Source organism: Anomaloglossus baeobatrachus, chromosome 1 (assembly GCF_048569485.1).
Source record: "Anomaloglossus baeobatrachus isolate aAnoBae1 chromosome 1, aAnoBae1.hap1, whole genome shotgun sequence".
Lineage (NCBI taxonomy): Eukaryota > Metazoa > Chordata > Amphibia > Anura > Aromobatidae > Anomaloglossus > Anomaloglossus baeobatrachus.
In genome coordinates this window covers 708,854,200-708,875,317 of record NC_134353.1, presented here as the reverse complement: position 1 = coordinate 708,875,317, position 21,118 = coordinate 708,854,200, and the positions used below count along the sequence as shown (strand labels likewise).

The window sequence follows — 21,118 nt, the reverse complement described above, 5'->3', positions numbered from 1 at the left end:
TGGGTATCCCATTCTGGGACAGGAAACTGATGCGAAAGAGAGGAGCCGCCCTTTTATTTTAGTGGATTTCCCGTCCTAAGATTGGCGGACCTCTCTCTCTGGTGGTGCTTTCGTGGTGAAGGGAAATAACACAATAAGACCATAGAATAGACTTGATTGACATGGGGTTTTTTTTCCTAATATGTGACAAAATTATTATATACCATTTCTTCCATGGCATTAATATGTGAAAAGGGGTGTACATAATAAAAAATAAGTACAATACAAGGCACAGACAGGTACAGGAGGAGTGAGGACCCTGCCTGCAACAGCTCTCAGTCTACAAGGAATGGGTGAGGATATAGTAAGTGAGGATAAAGCTGGTCCTGAGGTGCTATAAAGAAATGAGGGTTACTGCAGGTTGTCGAAAGAGGTAGGTCTTCAGGTTCTATACGTTATTAGACTCGTGTCCCATTAGGAAATGCACTTTTCAGCAAATGTAAAAGAAAGGCTTTCAACTGTCAAGCTGTAACTTATCTACAACACCACATTTTAACCCAAGTGACAGAGCCAATTTTGACCTTAATGCCCAGGCCAAATTTTAGAAATCTGACCACTGTCCATTTATGAGGTAATAACTCTGGAACACTGATTCTGAGAATGTTTTTTTTCGTGGCATATTGTATTCATGTTGGTGGTAAGTTTAGGATATTTTTTGCTTTTGGGAAGAAAAACAAAAAAAAAAAAAAAGCGGAAATTTAGTGAAAATTTCTGTTTTCAAACTTTTAATTTTAATACCTTTAAACCAGAGAGTTATGTCAAATAAAATAGTTAATAAATAACATTTCCTACATATCTACTTTACATCAGAACCATTTTTTACTTTTTAGTTAGGTAGTTAGAAGGGTTCAATTTTTTTAGGGACCACATCACATTTGAAGTGACTTTGAGAAGCCTAGGTGACAGAAAATACCCAAAAGTGACATCATCTTAAAAACAGCTCCCCCTCAAAGTACTCAAAATCACATCCAAGAGGTTTATTAACCCTTCAGGTGCTTCACAGGAATGGCCCCAATTTATTAACTTTTACAAGGTATTGCACGCCAAAATGGACCCCAAAATTTGTTACCCAGTTTCTTCTGAGCGTGCGGATGCTTCCAAGTGGTCAGAAACCTCGGTTTGGACAAACGGTAGGGTTCGGAACAGAAGGAGCAATATTTGAATTTTGGAACACAAATCAGTCTGAAATAGACTGCGGACACTGTCGGCATTTGCAGGACTCCTAAGGTAACAAAACACCAGAAACCCCTTACAAAAGACTCAATTTTAGAAACCAGACCTGTCAAGGATTTTATCCAGGTATAGTGAGCATTTTGAGCCCACGGGTACTTCATAGAATGTGATAACCTTTGGTCATCATATTCAATCATTAGCACCAAATTTCTCACTTTTACAAGAGGTACCACCAAAAGTGGTCCCCACAGGTTGTTACCCACTCTCATGAGCACAGTGATACCCCACATGTAGTTAAAAAGTTCTGTTTGGACAAATGGGAGGGTTCAGAACCGAAGGAGCAGTATTTGAATTTTGGAAAGCAAACTTAGCGGAAATGGACTATGTGCACCATGTTGCATTTGCAAAGCACCTAATTTACCTAAATCGCAGAACCCCCCACCCCCCCCCCCCCAACGACAAATTAACCCTATTTTGGAAACTTATATAGCAGGATCTTACAGACCACAGTACTCTGGGGTCATCAGATGACCTCAGGACACCATGACAGCGATTGGCATCCATGATTACCATCGCAGGGGGCCAATCCTGCCAAAGGGAGTCTCTTAATCCCAATTTAACCCCTTAGATACCGCTGTTGCGATTGACAGTGGTATTTAAGAGGTTAATTGGTCCTGATCGGCTCAAATATAGACTAATTTGACAAAAAGCAATGGCCTAGATTACACTCACTGATACCTTAAATGATGGTCCAGGTGTCTTCTCTATATATGGGGTCTCAGATCCATCCAAACGAAAAGGAGTGCTCTCAACTTCACCCCAGGTCATAAGTGGAGAGTCATCAACTCCTGGATGTGTGAAAAACATAAGGGGAATAAGTAAGTACAAACGGAGAACACTCGCTTTTTGAGCAAAGAATTGTATAGAATCATAGTTCAAACCTGGGGCAGGAGAGGGGGTGGCTACAAATCCAAAGCCATTGACTTTTGGAGACTCTTGCGGAATGAGTTCTTTTCCATCAGGACCAACTTTTCCTTGTTTGTACTGCACAGAAAAATACATGAAAACACCGCCCCATCAATGGGAGTATTCACAAGAGAAGAAGCAACCACAGATCTCTAGGGACAATACAGGGAAACCTTACCTGTGCATTCAAGGCAGCCGCTTGTTGGAGCTGTGTTTTACTCAGGGTTTGACTGAAGGGGTCTTTCTGGAAGCGAGTGTTTTTATGAACTACTTCTCGGGGTTTCTTGAATATTGCGTCATTGTCTGGGACACCTAGAGAAGAAGATTTTGGGTAATCAAAGTAAAATCTATTACTTGGAACCTTCATTAGGGGACAGAGGAAACCATGGCGCCATGAGGTATGTAATAGATGGTGAGTCTGACTCTCTGCATACTGAGCAGAGAACATAGACCGCTGCTGCAATCAGCCATGAGGAATGAAGTCAATGGTGCATCTAACTCACTGGATAGCAGAGTATTCTTGCCACTGCTATGATTGGCCCTGTGGTACACTGCATCTAACTCAGTGTTAATATTATGCCAGATGGTTGTGGGCATAGGCAAACACTCACCAGGTGCAGATGAAATCTGGACATATGCTTGGATCTGTAAGATCTAAACAGAGTAACGGCCCCAGAAGGAAGGAACGTCCTATATTGACCAGCTGCAGGAGTTCCATATGGAAAGGCCCTTGAAATGTCATATGCATAGCCTAAAAGGTAATGACGGTAGTCTGTCCTGGATCCTAAAGTCCAGCTTTGTCCTACTAGTATATTCACAGATATTGACGATGCCCATGTGTTTTTCTTTTTAAATATCTTCATTTGTATTAGGAAAAATGGTAAAATATTCACTTTTAAGTTTTCCTAATATTAATTTATTTTTACTTTCTCTTTTGTTAGTCCCCTAAGAGGACTGAAACCTGCGATCATCTAATTACTTGTTGTATATACTGTATTACAATAGTATTAAATGAAAAAAAAAAAAAAAAAGTCCTTAAAGGGTACGTGCCCACGATCAGAAGCCACTGCGTCCTAGACACAGCGGGTCCTGACCTGCGGGGCTGCGAGTCTCCACCGCAGGAGAACGCAGCTGCCCATGCCCACAATCAGAGTTCAGGCAGTTGCGGTCTTTCATTTGTGCTCTCCCTACGGGGAACGCTTGCAACTCCGCAGCAAAGAATTGACATGAGGCGGCTTGGAAAGTCACACCGCAGGCCAGTTTTCGCTGCGGGCTGTACATGCACAGAGGGCATGTGATGTCTATAAATCCCATCCACTGTGCTTATACTGTACAATGCAGCATTTTGGAGGCAGCGAAAACACGCTGTGTCCAAAATGTTGAACAGTGATCGTGGGCACGCAGCCTTAAATTCAAAGTTTGCTACACGATAACTCTTAAATACCAATAAGTCAAAACAAATGCCAAGAAAGTAATTTAAATATGGCATATGACATGAAGTGAACTTAAAATATAACAAGTAGAAAGTTAAAATCACAAGAAGCCTCATAAATAGGGGCACAAAATGGGCTTACTGAAAAAGGTATAAGTAGTAGATGGTGCAGCATGTTAGATAAGGAAGGCGCAAACATAGAAAATGTTTTGAAAACCTCACCAACCTAAATCCATATACATAGTTATTACCTCCATAAAAGACAAATACAAATGATTATAATAAAAACAATTGCATACTGAAGTGGTACCGTATTGAAAATAGATGCTACTATGACTGTAGGTAAGGTCCAGTGTCCCTCCACCCCAACAAACATTTCGCCCTGCTTCTTCAGAAAACCGGATAATGGATTTAAGTAGGTGGAAGTTTGAAAACAGTTTCATTATATGTGGTTCACATTTCCATTTTCTCCTATGCATTTGTTTTGAGTACAATAGTAGTGCAGTATATAGAGAAAATCACGGTCATCTTGTGACATCTAGGAGTACAGATATGGCAGGCATAGGGTCATTCGGTAGGCCTTAAGTCATCATGGCAACCAATTGATTGCAGGAGGTTCGGGGGGGACACAGCATAACCCGCTTCACTCACCCCGCCCCTGACTGTTTTTAAGGGCTATACGGCAACGATTGGAGATCAGCCCTAATCACAGCTGTTACAGGCAAATGCTAGCTGTGTAACACAGCCACATCTGATGGGTATAGTGCGGGTGCAGTTCCTGAGTCAACTCTATACTACCATACCAGACACGCACTGTGCATGTACGGCAGATGTTGGGAAATGGAAAAAGGCAGAGTCATTTTTATTTAGTAATGTTTTAAATTCTCTCTTTAAAAAACCTTACTGGGGAAAAAAAAGAAAAAAAAAAAACAAACACACTTTAATGTAGACAGTAGATATCCCAAACAACTAGCTAAAACTAGAGACTATTGACCTGTGGGTGGAGAAATAAATTTTAATGATTTCATGGTATTTAAAATTATGACTTCAACTGTGCCATGTGGGCAGCACTGTGGCTCAGTGGTTAGCACTGTTGCTGTTCAGTTCTGGGGACCTGGGTTCAAATCTCACCAAGGACAACATCTGCAAGGAATTTGTAAGTTCTCCCCATGTTTGCGTTGGTTTCCTCCCACACTCCAATGATATACTGATAAGGAATTTACATTGTGAGTCCCAATCGGGACAGTGATGATCACATCTGTAAAGCGCTGCGGAATATGATGACGCTATATAAGCAAGTGCAATTATTTAAAAAAAAAAAAAAAAAACTGTAAATGCATACCTTCAGGGTAGTACATCAAAGAGTTGTGGGTTTTGTACTCCCAGGTATCCAGGCCAGCTTTCACATCCTGAATAGCTTGCTTTTCAACGGAGGGAAGGGCAAGGTTCTGTTGAAGCCGCTAGGGAGGGACAAAAATAGCCGATAAATGTGTGAATAAAAGAAACTTAACAAGTAAAGACTGGACTTTCTTTGGTATGGCTCAAAACAAAACGCCTCATTACAACTGTTCAAAGTGGTTCAAGTAAGTCATTAATTCCTACAGAAATTAATTAATTGGACAAGCTAGACTAAAAAAGGAAGCTATCGCAGCAACAGCAGTTATTGCTGAGGGACGTGTGCAGCCACGCATATCACCTGTGATGGGCATAGTACATGTGGTGCCAGGTCTACTAGAGCAGCAGTTCTCAGCTTTGGAGTAGAGACAATCATCCTTTCTACTACATCCAAATTTGTATTAAAGTACACTAAAGCTTACCATAATTGGTCAAATGCCTTCTGAACCCCAGAAGCCAAAATATCCCCTGATGCACTGCCAACAAGATCTGCCAAATAAAACTACTAATATAAAGTACCTCACAGGGCTCATGCATGGAGGTGAGGTGAATCTTAAAAAAAAAAAAAAATGAAATTGAAGCAGAGAAAAATCCCATAAACATCTAAACATGAGTGACTGTTACATAATGAATTTATTTTACCTGTTTATACTCTTCCTCCGCTTCATAAAGCCAAGAATTCTTCGCCCGCTCCTTCTCTTTTGCCACCTCCATTATCTGTTCAAAAGAGGCATTGTCCTCGCTCGTGTGTTTTGCTAGAAAATTATCCAGGCTTGGAAGCTCCTCAGCACCCTCCTCTGTCTTCTCACCATCCCCTGCAACATATTAATGTTTTTAAGACATGTCTGGATAGTTGTCAAGATTTAATCAAGAGTCGGAAAGTAAAGAGACAAATGTGTTACATTTTCATCTCCTACTCAGTAAAATAGACAACAAGTTAGACATTAGCCCACTCTGGATTCCAAATATAGGTAAAACTGCTCAATACTAGAGATGAGTGGTCCAGTTGAAGTTCGGTCCTGCAGGTTCAGCCGGACCTTAGATAAAGTTTAGTTTGGGACCCGGACATGACCTGAACCCCACTGGAGGTCACTAATTGGGCAGTTCCGCCCACATACAGCCAGCCATAAACAGAGCACTTCCGGTGGCGGAGATTTTTTATATATTTTTTTCTGTACGCAATACATCTATTAACACTATTGTTACCCGCACTGCAAGTCGTTCAAACACAGTGCTGCTCATTTGAGTGGTTTGCATCGGTAAAGCACCCTAACATGATTTTGTTTCTAAAGTCCTTGTTAGTTACGAATACCGAACTTTACTGTTCGGGTCTACTCAACACCAATGAGAATGTAATTTTGATACCTCACTCCCTGTATGTTTTGTCACAAAAGTCAAACTACTAGACGGCTCTCAGCCTACCAAACAAAGGCCCTGATTTGCCAGAGTGATTACGACACAATTCTACCTCAAACTGCTTTGAAAAACCCGCGGAATTGCACAATTTTGTGGCGTTTGGCATTTTCACAAACTCGGCCAAAATTGGCCAAAGTGGAATGTGATGCCACAGTTTGTGTAATTCATGACAAGCTGCACATTACCATATTCAGAAATCTTACATCAGGTCCTTGACTGGAGTAAGATTTGAGTAGAGGCACTCACCACTTTTCAGACACGCCTGATTCTTCTAGAAACATTCACCTCTTAAAGAAACACTCCCACCAACATTTTAGTCATTAAATGTGTGTGTATGTGCATGTAAATTTGGTGTGTATTAATATACTCGCCTACTGCCATTCTCTCCAGTGTCCAGCATCAGTCTCCTTCTCTTCTCAGCGATAATCACCGCTCTGCAGACTGTCCAGGTCACGCTGCACTCTTCTGCATGCCCCAGAAGGGACCTTTACAATATGGAGAATCAGAACAAGGCTCTATAGGCTTTCAATGTAAATAAGACTTACAGCTTATGCACAGCATGTAGAATGAGCCGGCAAGTCTCATTTGCCGCGACGTCACTCAGAAGAGCAGAAGAGTGGCGCTAGGTGAGTATATTAACACTCACACAACATTACATGCACATACATACATATTTAATTAATAAAAATGTTACGGGGAGTGAATTACGAGCATCTGACAGCAACACACCTTCTAATCAAGACTGGTTCTTCACGCCTGTCTTTGATGAATCGGGCCAAAGTCTTTAAGTTAACACTTTTTCCATTAAAATCAGAATATAGATTCCATAGACCGGAAAATGCTCCATGTTTATACCCATATGTACTTTTGTAACAGCCAAGCCAACACTAGAGACCATATGGTTCCTATATGGATCACCTGAGAAGAGTTTTCCTGTTTGCCATTGTCTAGGGAATGTCTGTACTACTTGTGCAACTTCTGGTGTGGATGGTGGATTTGAACTTTGGCTACAGCAACTAACTGGAAGCTTTTATTAGTAGCATGTCATGTTTTTATCACTGTACATTTCGGACTCACAGACACCTTCCTCTTTATTAATACTTCATGATGAATAAAGAAACAAAAACGACAAAAATATGAATTGAGGTCACAAAAATACATGAGCAGAACTATATCTTCTGCCCTGATAGTGTGCTACTTTATGAGTGTAAAGGGTGCTTTACACACTGCGATATCGGTAACGATATCGACGGGGTCACGTCGGTAGTGACACACATCCGGCGCAGTTACAGACATCGCAGCGTGTAACACAAATGAGCTAGTTGACACATCGCTCATTTCCTTAATATCGCTGCTGCGAGAGGTACGATGTTGTTTGTCGTTCCTGCGGCAGCACACATCGCATTGTGTGACACCGCAGGAACGACGAACATCTCCTTACCTGCCTCCATCGGCAATGCGGAAGGAAGAAGGTGGGAGGGAGGTTACGTCCCGCTCATCTCCGCCCCTCCGCTTTTATTGGACGGCTGCCGTGTGACGTCGCAGTGACGCCGCACGACCCGCCCCCTTAGAAAGGAGGCGGATCACCGGCCAGAGCGACGTCGCAGGGAAGGTAAGTGCATGTGATGGGTGTTAGCGATGTTGTGCGCCACGGGCAGCGATTTGACCGTGTCGCACAACCGACGGGGGCGGGTACACTCGCTAGCGATAAAGTACCCTTAAGTAAAGCATATGACAATTGATTGACTAAACTCATTAGCTCCAGAACTATAAGAATCTGATAAAAATAAATAAAAAATGTTCCCACTCACTGACTAGCAGATCTTGATATCCAGGATGAAAGAAATTATACGACATGTTTGCATATCTAGTCATTACTTCATTTAGCTAGAACACCCCTTGAAAATCTCTTTGCATTTTTAGGATGTTTAAAAAAAAAAAAAAAAAATTTACCCACTGTGGTACAGATTAACACTTTTGCCCATGGAGTGTTGTGTTCTTTCCCTTCTGATCTACAAATCACAATACGCTGTATCTATGATGCTTGGTTGCCATCTGTGTCATTAATTTAATAAACAGCCTGTAAATCGGCGCCAGCTGAGACTCGCATGTATAACTGTAATAGGCTTTTCTCGCCACAGGAGTCAAAATCTTGACATAGCTTTACATTTAGCACATTCTTTTTAGATTTTCCATAGAGGTAAACAACAATGGTCACAGTACCACTCCATTCCCACATAGAATATATGGACGTCATTTTGGGATGAACAACAGTATCGTGTGGACAGGTGATAAATGTACAATATTTAGCAAGACTACTCAATATGGCTATTAGGAACTATAGTGCACTAACATGACCAAGGCCTAAGAGTTCATTTCTATGGGACAAAAAGTGTATCTCAGCCATGTTAATACAGTGGAACCTTGGTTAACAAGAGCAATCCGTTCTGGGACTGTGCTTGTTAACCAAGTTACTCGTCTAGCAAAGCAAGATTTCCCATAGGAAATCATTGCAATGCAAACAATTCGTTCCACAACTTGTTAAATGTCCCATCCTGGTCCCCTATTGTGCCATTCAACACATGCACACACACTCACATTATGCTCACCTTACCTTTCCGTTCCATCGCCGGCCTCCTGGTTCTTGTCCGCAGGTACAGGATGTGTATTGTGTAAACATCGCGACTGATGCCAGAGCTTCCGCTGCCAGAGCGCTGACGTCAAAGGCAGGAGCCGCTTGCCTCAGATTGGTCAGCGTGCTGCCTTTGAGTAGCGGCTGACAGCGGGAGTTCCTCCCTCGTTGCAATGGTTACCGATACACATTCTGTAGCAGCGAACTACAAGAACCGTGAGGCCGGCAATGGAAATGAAGGTAAGGTAAGCATAATATGTGTGCGAGCGTGCGGGTTTGTGCGGACTGTAAGAGCGGGTCAGAGCGCGGTGGATGTACGGAACCGGTGTGTGTGTGTGTGTATATAGTTATAGTGTGTGTGTGTGTGTGTGTGTGTGTGTGTGTGTGTGTGTGTATTTTGCTCGTACGACAAAGCTTGCTCGTAAAGTGAGTTACAAATTTACAGCAAGCTTTGCTCGTTAAGCGGAATACTCGCTAACTGGGTTACTCGTTAACCGAGGTTCCACTGTATTTACGAAGTAAAGAAAACAGTTACAGTAGAAGGTTTTACCTTCCTCCCCTTCTCGGTTTTTAGCAGTAAATGAAGGTGTTCCAGGAACTCCAGCAGGAGTCTCAAATGTGGCTGGTGTCACATCTGGGGAAAGAAGATGAAGACATATTACAATATGTAATAAGAGGTCACAATATAAACCTATGTATTCATATAGGTGAGCATTTCCTATTCATCATGATACAAGCACAGAATGCAATCAGGCTTTATACGTGAATCATGTAATACTGTAAGAACATGTCATAGGCAATAGTTATTTTGAAAATTGCAGTTTTTACACAATGCTGGATCTTACCCTGGCACCCAAATGTTTTATCTATTCTTTTTTTTTTTAAATCAGATACTTTTTTATTAAAACAGAATACATACAACAGAATAACAAATCGGCATCCAAATTAAATTTATCACATCTATTACCCCTTTAACTCCCCCTCCCGCCCCCTCCCCCACCCCGGCAGCAACACTTCTCCCCGATACTACATCCCATTTAGTACACACTTAGGATACCCTTCAACTGTAGTATAGCAACCATCCCGTTGTGCAAGAGGAACAACTAGTAACACAAATAAAACAAAACATACACATCAGAGGTCTCAGACGGCTATCCCGGTCCCAGACCAGTTTATTGGTCCATCACTCGTCTTATTCGCATTGCAGCCAAGGAGACCATAGCTTCTCAAACATTTTAACATTCCCCCTTCTTTCATACACTCCCCGTTCCAGCTGAAGAATACATTTCACCCTTTTAATGTACTCTCCCCTGGTCGGGGGGGTCTTTTTTAATCCAGGACCTGGCGATAAGCTTTCTTGCCGCATATAGCAGCCTAGCAATGACAATTTTCATAGTATTTTCCACCCCAAGCTACTCAACATATCCCAATAGGCATATCACTGGTTCCCTGGGGAGGACACACCCATATGTTCTTCCTATCTTGTGGATAACCTGAGTCCAAAAGGAGACCAGTCTCGGACAAGACCACATCATGTGAAAAATACCTGCGTCAGGTCCCTGACACCTTGGACACTCCGAATTCCTTTTCAACCCCATTTTAAACATCAGTAAAGGAGACCTATATACCCGGTGAATCACGTATAGGTGAGACAGTCTGGCTGGTTCGCTCATGGAAAGTTGTTTTATCTATTCTTAGTGCTGCTTATACAAGTATATGATAAGCAGGAGGACAAGAATCAAAAGATGCCAAAAAGTGAATACAATATTATTATCATAAATGTGCAACCAACAAAAAAAAGAGGTAAAAACACAGAGGGATGTGGAAAGACAGACAGGACCGCTAAAAAGATAATGTTTTGGAGATGACCAATCACATGCATAAGGCTATGTGCGCACGTTGCGTACTAGCCTGCAGAAATTTCTGCAGCGATCTGAAGAGCACATGTGCGCTTTAGATCGCTGCAGAAATGTCCGTAGTGAGCGCCGATTCCATGCGCTCTGCCTGCAGCTCCTGCCATAGACAGAGCAGGAGCTGCCGGCAAAGCGCAGGAAAGAAGTGACATGTCACTTCTTTTTGCGCAGCGCTTCGGCAGTAGCCGAAGCGCTGCGCACTGAGACGCCACGTGCGCACGGCCCCTGCACAATCTCCATAGACTGTGCAGGGGACGCAGGACGCATGCAGTTACGCTGCGCTGCAAAGCGCAGCGTAACTGCATGAATTTACGCAACGTGCGCACATAGCCTAAGGCATACAGGGGAGATGTCAGAGCAAATGTTGCAGGAACAAATTTATATATATATATATATATATATATATATATATATATATATATATATATATATATATATATATATATATATATTATATATATATATATATATATATATAAAAGTGCATGTGCATAAATACATATAAATAACCCGCTCAGACATACCCAATACATGAGAGAGATCTGGTCAAATCACTTAGATGGACAGAGTAAAGTGGCCAGTGCATCAAAAGTGGCCAGTGCATAATCCCAAAGTCATAGTTCAAAGTTCATAGTCCTGAATATGCAGAAAAAGAGGCTCCCCCATACCCCACCAACGTACGTTTCGCCTCTTTGAGCCTGTGCTCAGGTTCTGCTTCCTTAGGAAGGGAGAAGGCAGTCTGAGGAAGCCGAACTTGAGCACAGGCTCAAAGAGGCGAAACGTACGTTGGTGGGTTATGGGGGAGCCTCTTTTTCTGCATATTCAGGACTATGAACTTTGAACTATGACTTTGGGATTATGCACTGGCCACTTTACTCTGTCCATCTAAGTGATTTGACCAGATCTCTCTCATGTATTGGGTATGTCTGAGCGGGTTATTTATATGTATTTATGCACATGCACTTATATATATATATATATATATTGTTCCTGCAACATTTGCTCTGACATCTCCCCTGTATGCCTTATGCATGTGATTGGTCATCTCCAAAACATTATCTTTTTAGCGGTCCTGTCTGTCTTTCCACATCCCTCTGTGTTTTTACCTCTTTTTTTGCTGGTTGCACATTTATGATTATAATAATAAAATTGTATTCACTTTTTGGCATCTTTTGACTCTTGTTCTCCTGCTTCTCATATGCTAGTTTGAGTCTGTGCAATGGTCATATTGACCAATCTGGGCTAGAATTTGCCCAGCATGATTTTTCATACTGCTGTATGGGGGTCCCTACATTTAACATGCTTATACAAGTAGTAGAAATCCAAAAACACCAACCCGGAAGGGATGGAGCAGTCCCCACACACGAGAACAATATTTACTTTGTGTATGAAGAGTCAAGGTTTGTATTATACAATAAACACATAAAATCAGAGGACACAACATGTGAGGCACGAAGAATATGCTACAGTTAATGAGGAATAACACTTTACACACACACACACACACACACACACACACACACACACACACTAGTACGGTTAAGAAAATGATACTTGACTGTTACAAATATATGATTGGCACCAATAGTGGGCATCAGGGCAACCTGTTCTGACAATGATGTCCATCCTATAGTAAAGTACAATGTGCATAAGTAAACATTTGACCAAGAAGTATACAATGCAGGTCTCTGATTCAATAGCTATATATATGATGCTGAACCACAGAGTGCAAAATAAAGAAATATAGCAGCATTTTAAGCGCTATTGTGTACAGTGCTAGCAAAGTGCAATATGCATGAATGAAACACCTTGCTAGGAAAGATGCCCTATAATCAGATATCTGTGAAAGTGCAGCACAGGTAGCACGAAACAAACAGCAGCAAACCATTAAAAGGGTCTCATGTAGATGAAATCTCAATGGTGCCTTATACGGGTCCAGTCAACCACATGAGCAAATCGCATGGGCATCAGGGTGCAACAATATTCCCAAATGGTATAAGTATTCATTTTAGGCCGGGGCCACACGGTGCACTACTGCAGTGCTCGCATGACACTCGGCTCACGCTGGCAGCACAGCAAGAGCCAAGTGTCATGCTAGTATCCCTGCGAAATGAAGTCCGACAGTGCGAGCAGACCTCAGCTGGGGGGAGGGGGGCTTTCTGGCACTGTGGAGGGGAGGGTCGGCACGGAGAAGGGGGAAGGAGGGATTTATCTCCCTCTCTCCTCCATAGCCGGCTATTGCGATTCTCGCTCTGCACGCACGGTACACCGGTGTACCGCGAGTGCAGTGCGATTTTTCTTTCGCCCCATTCACTTGAATGGGTGCGAGAGAAAAGAGTCTCGCATTACAGTCGCAGCATGCTACGATTGTTTTCTCGGTCCGATTAGGGCTGAGATAATAATCGCTCATGTGTGCTGACACACAGGCTAGAATTGGTCCGAGTGGAATGCGATGTTTTATCGCACTCCACTCGCACCGATTTTCTCGCCATGTGGCCTAGGCCTTATAGTAAGGTGCAATATGCATTAATGAAACACCTTGATACATTAATTATAAGATGTCAATGCAAATAGCAAGAGACAAACAGCAGCATAAAACTCATTAAAGTGTCCAGTGCTGTGGCAGTCTAAGCAGTGCCCTGTATAGAGTAGATACGACGCACACATCAGTCACAAAGATGTTAGATACATATAAAGTGTATTACCACAGATCCTTAGAAAACAACTCACCAAAAACAGCCATTAGCCAACAGGTCAAACAGCAAACGCACTAGTAGGATGCAGCCCGGCCCCCTATGATTTAAAGACGTACAGGATTTACCATGCAGTTTATTCTCAACCTGGACCAACGTCTTCATCAGGGGACCACAGTGTTGTATACTGTCCTCTAACATATACTGTGGATCTCCTGATGAAGGAATTGGTCCAACTTCAAAACACGTTGAATTAACCGCATGCTCAATCCTGTATAACGTTCCCTAGATTGCTTGATTTTAACACCAGCAGTGCAGACAAACTCCTATCCTCCTACTACGTGTTTTACACTATGGGATCTCCCAACCCTTAGTACTGCAGCAGCTGGCAGACACTGATTCCTTTGCTCTGGCTTATACAACCCAAAAGGTGAGCAGTTAACATACTCCTCAATAATCATATTTGTCCATCGAATAAGACCCTATAGCACTTGATGTTCTCTTGTCTCTCTAGTGCTGCTTATAGGCACATAAGGGCTCATTAAGACATCTGAACAAATCAGCCCAATCTCAGACTGCAATGCACAGAATGGCAATTTGTCTCCTGACAGCTTCCTATATTTCTATGAGGCTGTAACACACGGGTCAGGTGAGCCATCACCAGTATAAGCATTGTGGTTCGAGATTGGATCGATTTGCATGGACGTCTGCAAGAGCAGATTCTTAAGGGTGCTTTACACGAGATGATCTATCGTGCGGTAGATTGTCGGGGTCAGGGTTTTTGTGACGCACATCCGTCATCGCTTGCGACGTCGGGCTGTGTGACACCTCCGAGCGACGCAGTATCGCTCACAAATCGTGAGTCTTGTACTCGTCGCTCGGTTTCATAATTTCGTTTAATTAAAATGGCGCCGGTTGCTCATCGTTCCCGGGGTAGCACACGCCGCTCCGTGTGACACCACGGGAACGATGAACAGCAGCTTACCTCCGTCCCGTCGCACCCGCCGGCTATGCGGAAGAAAGGAGGTGGGCGGGACGTTTACATCCCGCTCATCTCCGCCCCTCCACTACTATTGGCCGGCGGCTGTGTGACGTCGCTGTGACGCCGAACGTCCCTCCCACTTCAGGAAGAGGACGTCGCCCACAGCGAGGTCGTCCAGAAGGTAAGTACGTGTGACGGGGGTTAAACGAGTTTGTGCAACACGGGCAGCGATTTGCCCATGACGCAAAAACGACGGGTGCGGGTACGATCGATTGTGAAATCGCACAATCGGTCGTCCCGTGTAAAGCAGGCTTTAGTCGAAGTACAGATATCAATCGGCTTGTTTATAGGGAACCCATCAGTTTATTCATGATGCCCTCTCTGCGACCAGCATGAAACAAAGCCTGACTGCGCATTTGCAGCCAGGCACATTTATCTCTAAACCAAAACGCCAGGACATTTTACTTACACGGTAATGGGGATTCCCGCGAGCCTCTCCCAGAGGTGCCAATCTTGATGGCGATTTGTCTCATTTTTTCCAGATCTCCAGACTCCTCTGCCTCTAAGTATTCTTTCTGAGCACGCAGCTTCTCCACATCGGGAAAGAAATCTCTCTGGATGATTTTTTGCAGGTTCTATAGAAGAAATATTGAGACGTAATTTAATAAAAATGCAGTGAATTTATATAAGGTAAAGCAAGTGGTGAAAAAAATCAGATGCTTGTCAAAAAAAAACGACTTGTGCTTTTGTCGCCATTTTCTGAGACCAATGTTGTTTTTGTTTTTTGGGATCTGGAGCTCAGTGACCCCTTTTTTGCGTCTTGAGCTGACATTTCTATTTATACCAGCAGATGTGATGTTTTGATCGCCTGTTACTGCATTTTAATGCAATGTTGCAGCATGAAAAAAAAAATGAAACGTAATTTTGACATTTTCTCATTACACCCTTTACTGATCAGATTAAGTTATCTTATATTTTGATAGATCGGGCATTTCTGAACCCGGCAATAACAAATATATGGGGGAGGGGTTGTTTTATTTACAAAAAACTTTTTTTGTTTTTACTTTTTTTATTAGTTTTAATAGTCTCCTACTTTAGTCCTGCACTGTTCAATCGCTTCTGCTGATCAGAGCAATACTTCAGCATTGTTCGGCCGGCATTCACATGTCATCATCTGATCCCACGCTGTCATGGCAAGCCATTGGCGCCCCGTCATTGCGTTATGGGGTCGCCGACTGCTTAATCCCTGCCGGCACGTGTTAGATCACACTGTCAGAGTTTGGGTTAACAGAAGGGGGATAGATCTCCGATTCACCCCTACCTATTAGTTTCACACATCCAGCTTTTTGGCGCACTCCAGTACAGTGTATACAGTACAATGGCAGCGCAACAAGCTGCGGTCACATGTCATGTGACCAGAGCATGTGACCCGGAAGTTGCCGCGCTGCCATTGTACTGTATCACTCTATTCTCGAGTCCGGCAAACCGGCAAAAAGCCGGATGTGTGAAACTAGCCTTAGCTGCACATGTCTGCTGATCAGATCAACTGACATGTGAGGGGAATAATGTGGGCTTGCGCTGAGAGACCGCATTGAAGGGACAGACCTGGTCAAGGACATAAATCTAAGTCCCTTACCCCCTATCTTAGGGTTCTGTTGCCCTTGCGTACCGCTTCCAATGCTAAAGCATCAGAAGCAATATGCTAATGACTCTCTGCTGTGGGTGTCAGCCGAGGGTCATGCGACTGTGATGCGATCATATCACTCTGCGGAAAAGAGGGAGAGAGCACTTTCTCCCCATCTCCTCCGCTGTCTGTCTCTACATACACCGCACTGCAGTCGCATAACATACGAGTGCAGTGCGATGTTTCACACGCTCCCATAGGCTTGTATGGGGGTGCATGAGCCGAGACTCGCTGCCAAACGCAGCATGCAGCGATTGCACCAAGAGCGCGATTCGTATTGAGAAATAACAGGAAAGAGGAAACTGCCTGATTGATTAACACTGGAGCGAGTGCGATCCAATGTTTTATCAGATTGCACTCGCACATGAAAATCGCAAGTGGAAAAGAGCTCTTATACTCATTCTCTAGCATTTTAATCCATTTTCAGCATCGCTGCTGTCTGTTTTCTGCAGTTTGTGAACTGCCGGCAACTCCAGTGTGATGGCGTGCCGGAGGTCATAACTCAATACAACTCTATGAGAACCTCGTTCTGGCTCTCAGACTTGCATAGAGCGGTTAAAGGGAATCTGTCAGCAGGTTTTTGTTATGTAGTCCAAGGACAAAAAAAAAAAAAAAAAATGAGCGAGAGCATGAGTTGGTATACATTAGATACAAGCACACATTCACACTGGCCATAAAACAAAGAAAAGCCAATGAATACTCTGCTGTAACTAAATAGAAGCATCAGGGCTGTGGAGTCGGTAAGCCAAACCTTCGACTCCGACTCCTCAAATTCTCTTGCTCCGGCTCCGACTCCGGCTCCGGCTCCGACTCCGGCTCCGACTCCGGCTCCGGCTCCGACTCCGGCTCCGACTCCGGCTCCGACTCCGGCTCCGGCTCCGACTCCGACTCCGGCTCCGACTCCGGCTCCGACTCCGGCTCCGGCTCCGGCTCCGGCTCCGGCTCCGGCTCCGGCTCCGACATATATTGCTTAGTTAGGTGAAAAATTTATTGTAGTACATGAATATGTGTATGTGAACATCAGACATTTAATAATTTTTATGATACGATAATCAAGATATTTGGATAGAACATAAAATATATTTATTGGAATACAACTTTAGAACACAAAAAACTGTAATAAATTGTAAATATGTAATACACTATGTAATATACAGTAGATTACATATATATCTTGTGTGTGTATATACACTGTGTGTATATATATATATATATATATATATATATATATATATATATATATATATATATATATATATATTACATATTTACAATTTATTAGTTTTTTGTGTTCTAAAGTTGTATTCCAATAAATATTTTATGTTCTATCCAAATATCTTGATTATTGTATCATAAAAACAATTAAATGTCTGATGTTCACATTGTACTACAATAAATTTTTCACTTAAATATAAGCATTATACTAAATGTTATTATTTAGTAAAATATTCAGCACATTCTGCATTGCACTCCTGTCCCCAATTTATTATATATTTTAGGAGTCGGAGTCGGTGCATTTTATACCGACTCCGACTCCGACTCCACCAAAATGAGCTCCGACTCCGACTCCACGACTCCGACTCCGACTCCACAGCCCTGAGAAGCATAATGCACATGAATAAACATAGGGTAATTAGTAAACACTATTTTTGATCAAAAAAAGTGTAAAGCCATCCCACCATGACATAGTGTACCCAAATCAGGACAGTACCCAACACTCTACTATTAAAACTTTACTATGTGTCAGAACAGACCTCAATCTGAATAAGGGCAGAAAGTGACTGGGTCTGGGGACAGCATGATGTAGGGGTTAACAAAGAATTCAACATGTGTCACATATCACCTCCTGTGCTGGTGTTTGCTCAAACTGAGTGTTTTATCACTACGACATTATCATTGCTGTGACTAGCTGGCTTCTGCCATGTTGTCTGATTGTGATTAGCAACTCAAGGTCTATAGACATTGTACCTAGAACCTGGTGAGGATGGGAAAGGACTCTCTCAGCTCTTTGTTAAATATAAAAAAATTCTAATTGTGTCAGAACCGCTGCACCCACTAATCTAAGTGATATATTTGCTGGAATCAGGATCCCTGTCCCTACATCATGTTGCTCTCAGGTGAGGTTGTAAAAACCTGCAGATAGATTCCCTTTAAGATGTAACGTCTGACTTCCAGCCAGTCAGATGTTATAGGCACAAGATGGCGATACGGGACCAGAGCGGTGTTGATAAAAAGTGAACACAGTGAAGTAGGAACACGGACCAGCGCTGAGAGAAGGAAAAAAACGCTGCAGTGGTGCTGGAAAGAGGTTCTCCAGGTGGGGGATAAGCCCTTTAATGATCTAACCAATCCGAGTCATCCGCATGCTGCCGCCCTACATAGCATGGCCCAAGACACTTCTACTTTATCTTCCAAAGACATAAAATAAACTGAAAAGGGATCAGCTGCCAATTTGTAGCATCTGACAAATAGCGCCACTCATTACATACAAGTCCAATGCTGCACATATCGACCCTGGATGGACGGACGGCGCTGCATGTCTTCCGACAACACTGTGCAGACCTCCTGTCAGGAGAGGTGGAGGCCGCCCTGTGACAGATCTGACACTGCATCATCCTGGGGTTTCAGCAATCACAATCCAGATGTGTTCTCCGACCAAATCTGTCCCGTTCATCAGACGATCCAATAACCCTACGATCTGGTGGTAGGAACCAGCACCTCTCCATAGCCCTGCCACATTCACCGCTGGGAGCACAGCACACACCTGGATGTACGTCTCCTCGCACAACACTTGCTTCTTCGGCCTCTTAATGTCCGCCTTCTGCGGGTCCTCCCCGGGCACAGCGAGGGCCGTGGAGCCATGTTTCCGCGTTACCAGTGCCCCACAGTGCGGGCTCTCCGGTCCCGGGGCCGCCATCCTCAGCTCAATCACACTACACTCACATAGCAGGAAGATAGTGTAGGCTTCTAGGATCCCGGAAGCGGAAGTGAGCTGCGCCGACGCCGTCTGTTCGCAGGGGATGTCGGGACATGTAGTTCCATAGTGTATTTTTCCTGGTATACGATAATGAGGCTTGCTTCCTGCTCTTCGTTCCTCTCTGCGTTAAATATTCGTTGAGGAGGAAAACCACTTTCACAATTTTTAACAATTCATAAATATATCAATTTATATGGCACCCATAGAAATCTATGGGCCAATGTTCTTCCCCGGCAACAGGTTTATATTGGCCCTTAAAGGGACATTCTAAAGTTTGGAAGTTATCTCCTATCCAAAGTATAGGGGTTGTGTTCCCAATCACTGGGGGTCTGACGGATGGAAACAGCACTGATCCCGAGAACTAGGGCTCTAAGAAGCCCTGTGTGAATGTAGTGGTGGTCAATCTGCAGCTCCATTCACGCATAAGACCGCGTACACATGTTTAGTGTTTTACCTCAGTATTTGTAGCCAAAATCAGGAGTGGAACAATCAGAAGAACGTATAAGGCCATGTGCACACGTTGCATATTTTTCTGCGTTTTGGCTGCGTTTACAACTGCACTGTGTCATTGACAAAATGTATGCGTTCATCTTCCCCAGCAAAGTCTATGAGAATCATGCAAAATCCGTGCGCACAATGCTTTTTTAAACACAGTGTTTTGATTGTCAAAAATTTGTCAAAATCTCTGCGTTTAGAAAAGCAGCATGTCACTTCTTTTGTCCGTTTTGGCGGCGTTCTACACCCATTGAAATCAATGAGTTGTAGAATAATGCTGCCAAAATGTTGCTTTTTTTTGCAATCCGCATGTTTTTTTGACATAATAAAGGCAGGTCTTTCGGTCTCTCTCTCTATGTCTCTATCTCTCTCTCTGTCCATGTCGGTCTCTCCCTCCCACCTGCTCTCTCATACTCACCGATCCCCCATCACGGGCGCTGCGCTGCACGGCGTTCACACTATGGCGGCTTCTCTTGAAAATTCCGGCTGCTCATTAATCCATCTCGTATTCCCTGCTTCCCCCGCCCACTGTCGCCTACGATTGGTTGCAGCCAGACACGCCCACACGCTGAGTGACAGCTGTCTCACTGCAACCAATCACAGCCGCCGGTGGGTGTGTCTATATCGAGTAGTAAAAAAAAATAATTAATTAAAAAAAAAACGACATGCGGTCCCCCCAATTTGGATACCAGTCAGGGTAAAGCCACACGGCTGAAGGCTGGTATTCTCAGGATGGGGAGCTCCACGTTATGGGGAGCCCCCCAGCCTAACAATATCAGCCAGCAGCCGCCCGGAATTGCCGCATACATTAGATGCGACAGTCCTGGGACTCTACCCGACTCATCCCGAATTGCCCTGGTGCGGTGGCAAACGGGGTAATAAAGACTTAATGGCAGCAGCCCATAACTGCCACTAAAGGCCACTTTACACACAGCGATATCGCTAGTGATGTCGCTGGTGAACGTACCCGCCCCCGTCGGTTGTGTGTCATGGGCAAATCGCTGCCCATGGCGCACAACATCGCTTACACCCGTCACACATACCTGCCTAGCAACGTCGCTGTGGCCAGCGAACCGCCTCCTTTCTAAGGGGGCGGTTTGTGCGGCGTCACAGCTGCGTCACTAAGCAGCCGACCAATAGAAGCAGAGGGGCGGAGATGAGCAGACCGAACATCCCGCCCACCTCCTTCCTTCCTCATTGCGGGCAGGCGCAGGGACGGTGATGTTCCTCATTCCTGCGGTGTAACACATAGCGATGTGTGCTGCCGCAGGAACGACGAACAACCTGCGTCCTGCAACAGCAACGATAATCGGGATTAGAG

General features: G+C 43.7%; 1 protein-coding gene across 1 annotated transcript in view; it reads right to left on the bottom strand.

Moving 5' to 3' along the window:
- The window catches only part of ESS2 (ess-2 spliceosome associated protein), a 28,818-nt gene extending 9,521 nt beyond the window's left edge, over positions 1–19,297 (bottom strand). The window contains exons 1-8 of the mRNA XM_075341789.1: positions 19,090–19,297; positions 15,111–15,276; positions 9,604–9,687; positions 5,648–5,820; positions 4,953–5,070; positions 2,357–2,490; positions 2,154–2,256; positions 1,951–2,060 (exon numbers count right to left, since the gene is read on the bottom strand). Of these exons, the coding sequence (XP_075197904.1) occupies positions 1,951–2,060; positions 2,154–2,256; positions 2,357–2,490; positions 4,953–5,070; positions 5,648–5,820; positions 9,604–9,687; positions 15,111–15,276; positions 19,090–19,242 (1,041 nt within the window). The 5' untranslated portion in view covers positions 19,243–19,297. The remainder of the gene's footprint in view (positions 1–1,950; positions 2,061–2,153; positions 2,257–2,356; positions 2,491–4,952; positions 5,071–5,647; positions 5,821–9,603; positions 9,688–15,110; positions 15,277–19,089) is intronic.
- Between the last annotated feature and the right edge of the window lie 1,821 nt (positions 19,298–21,118).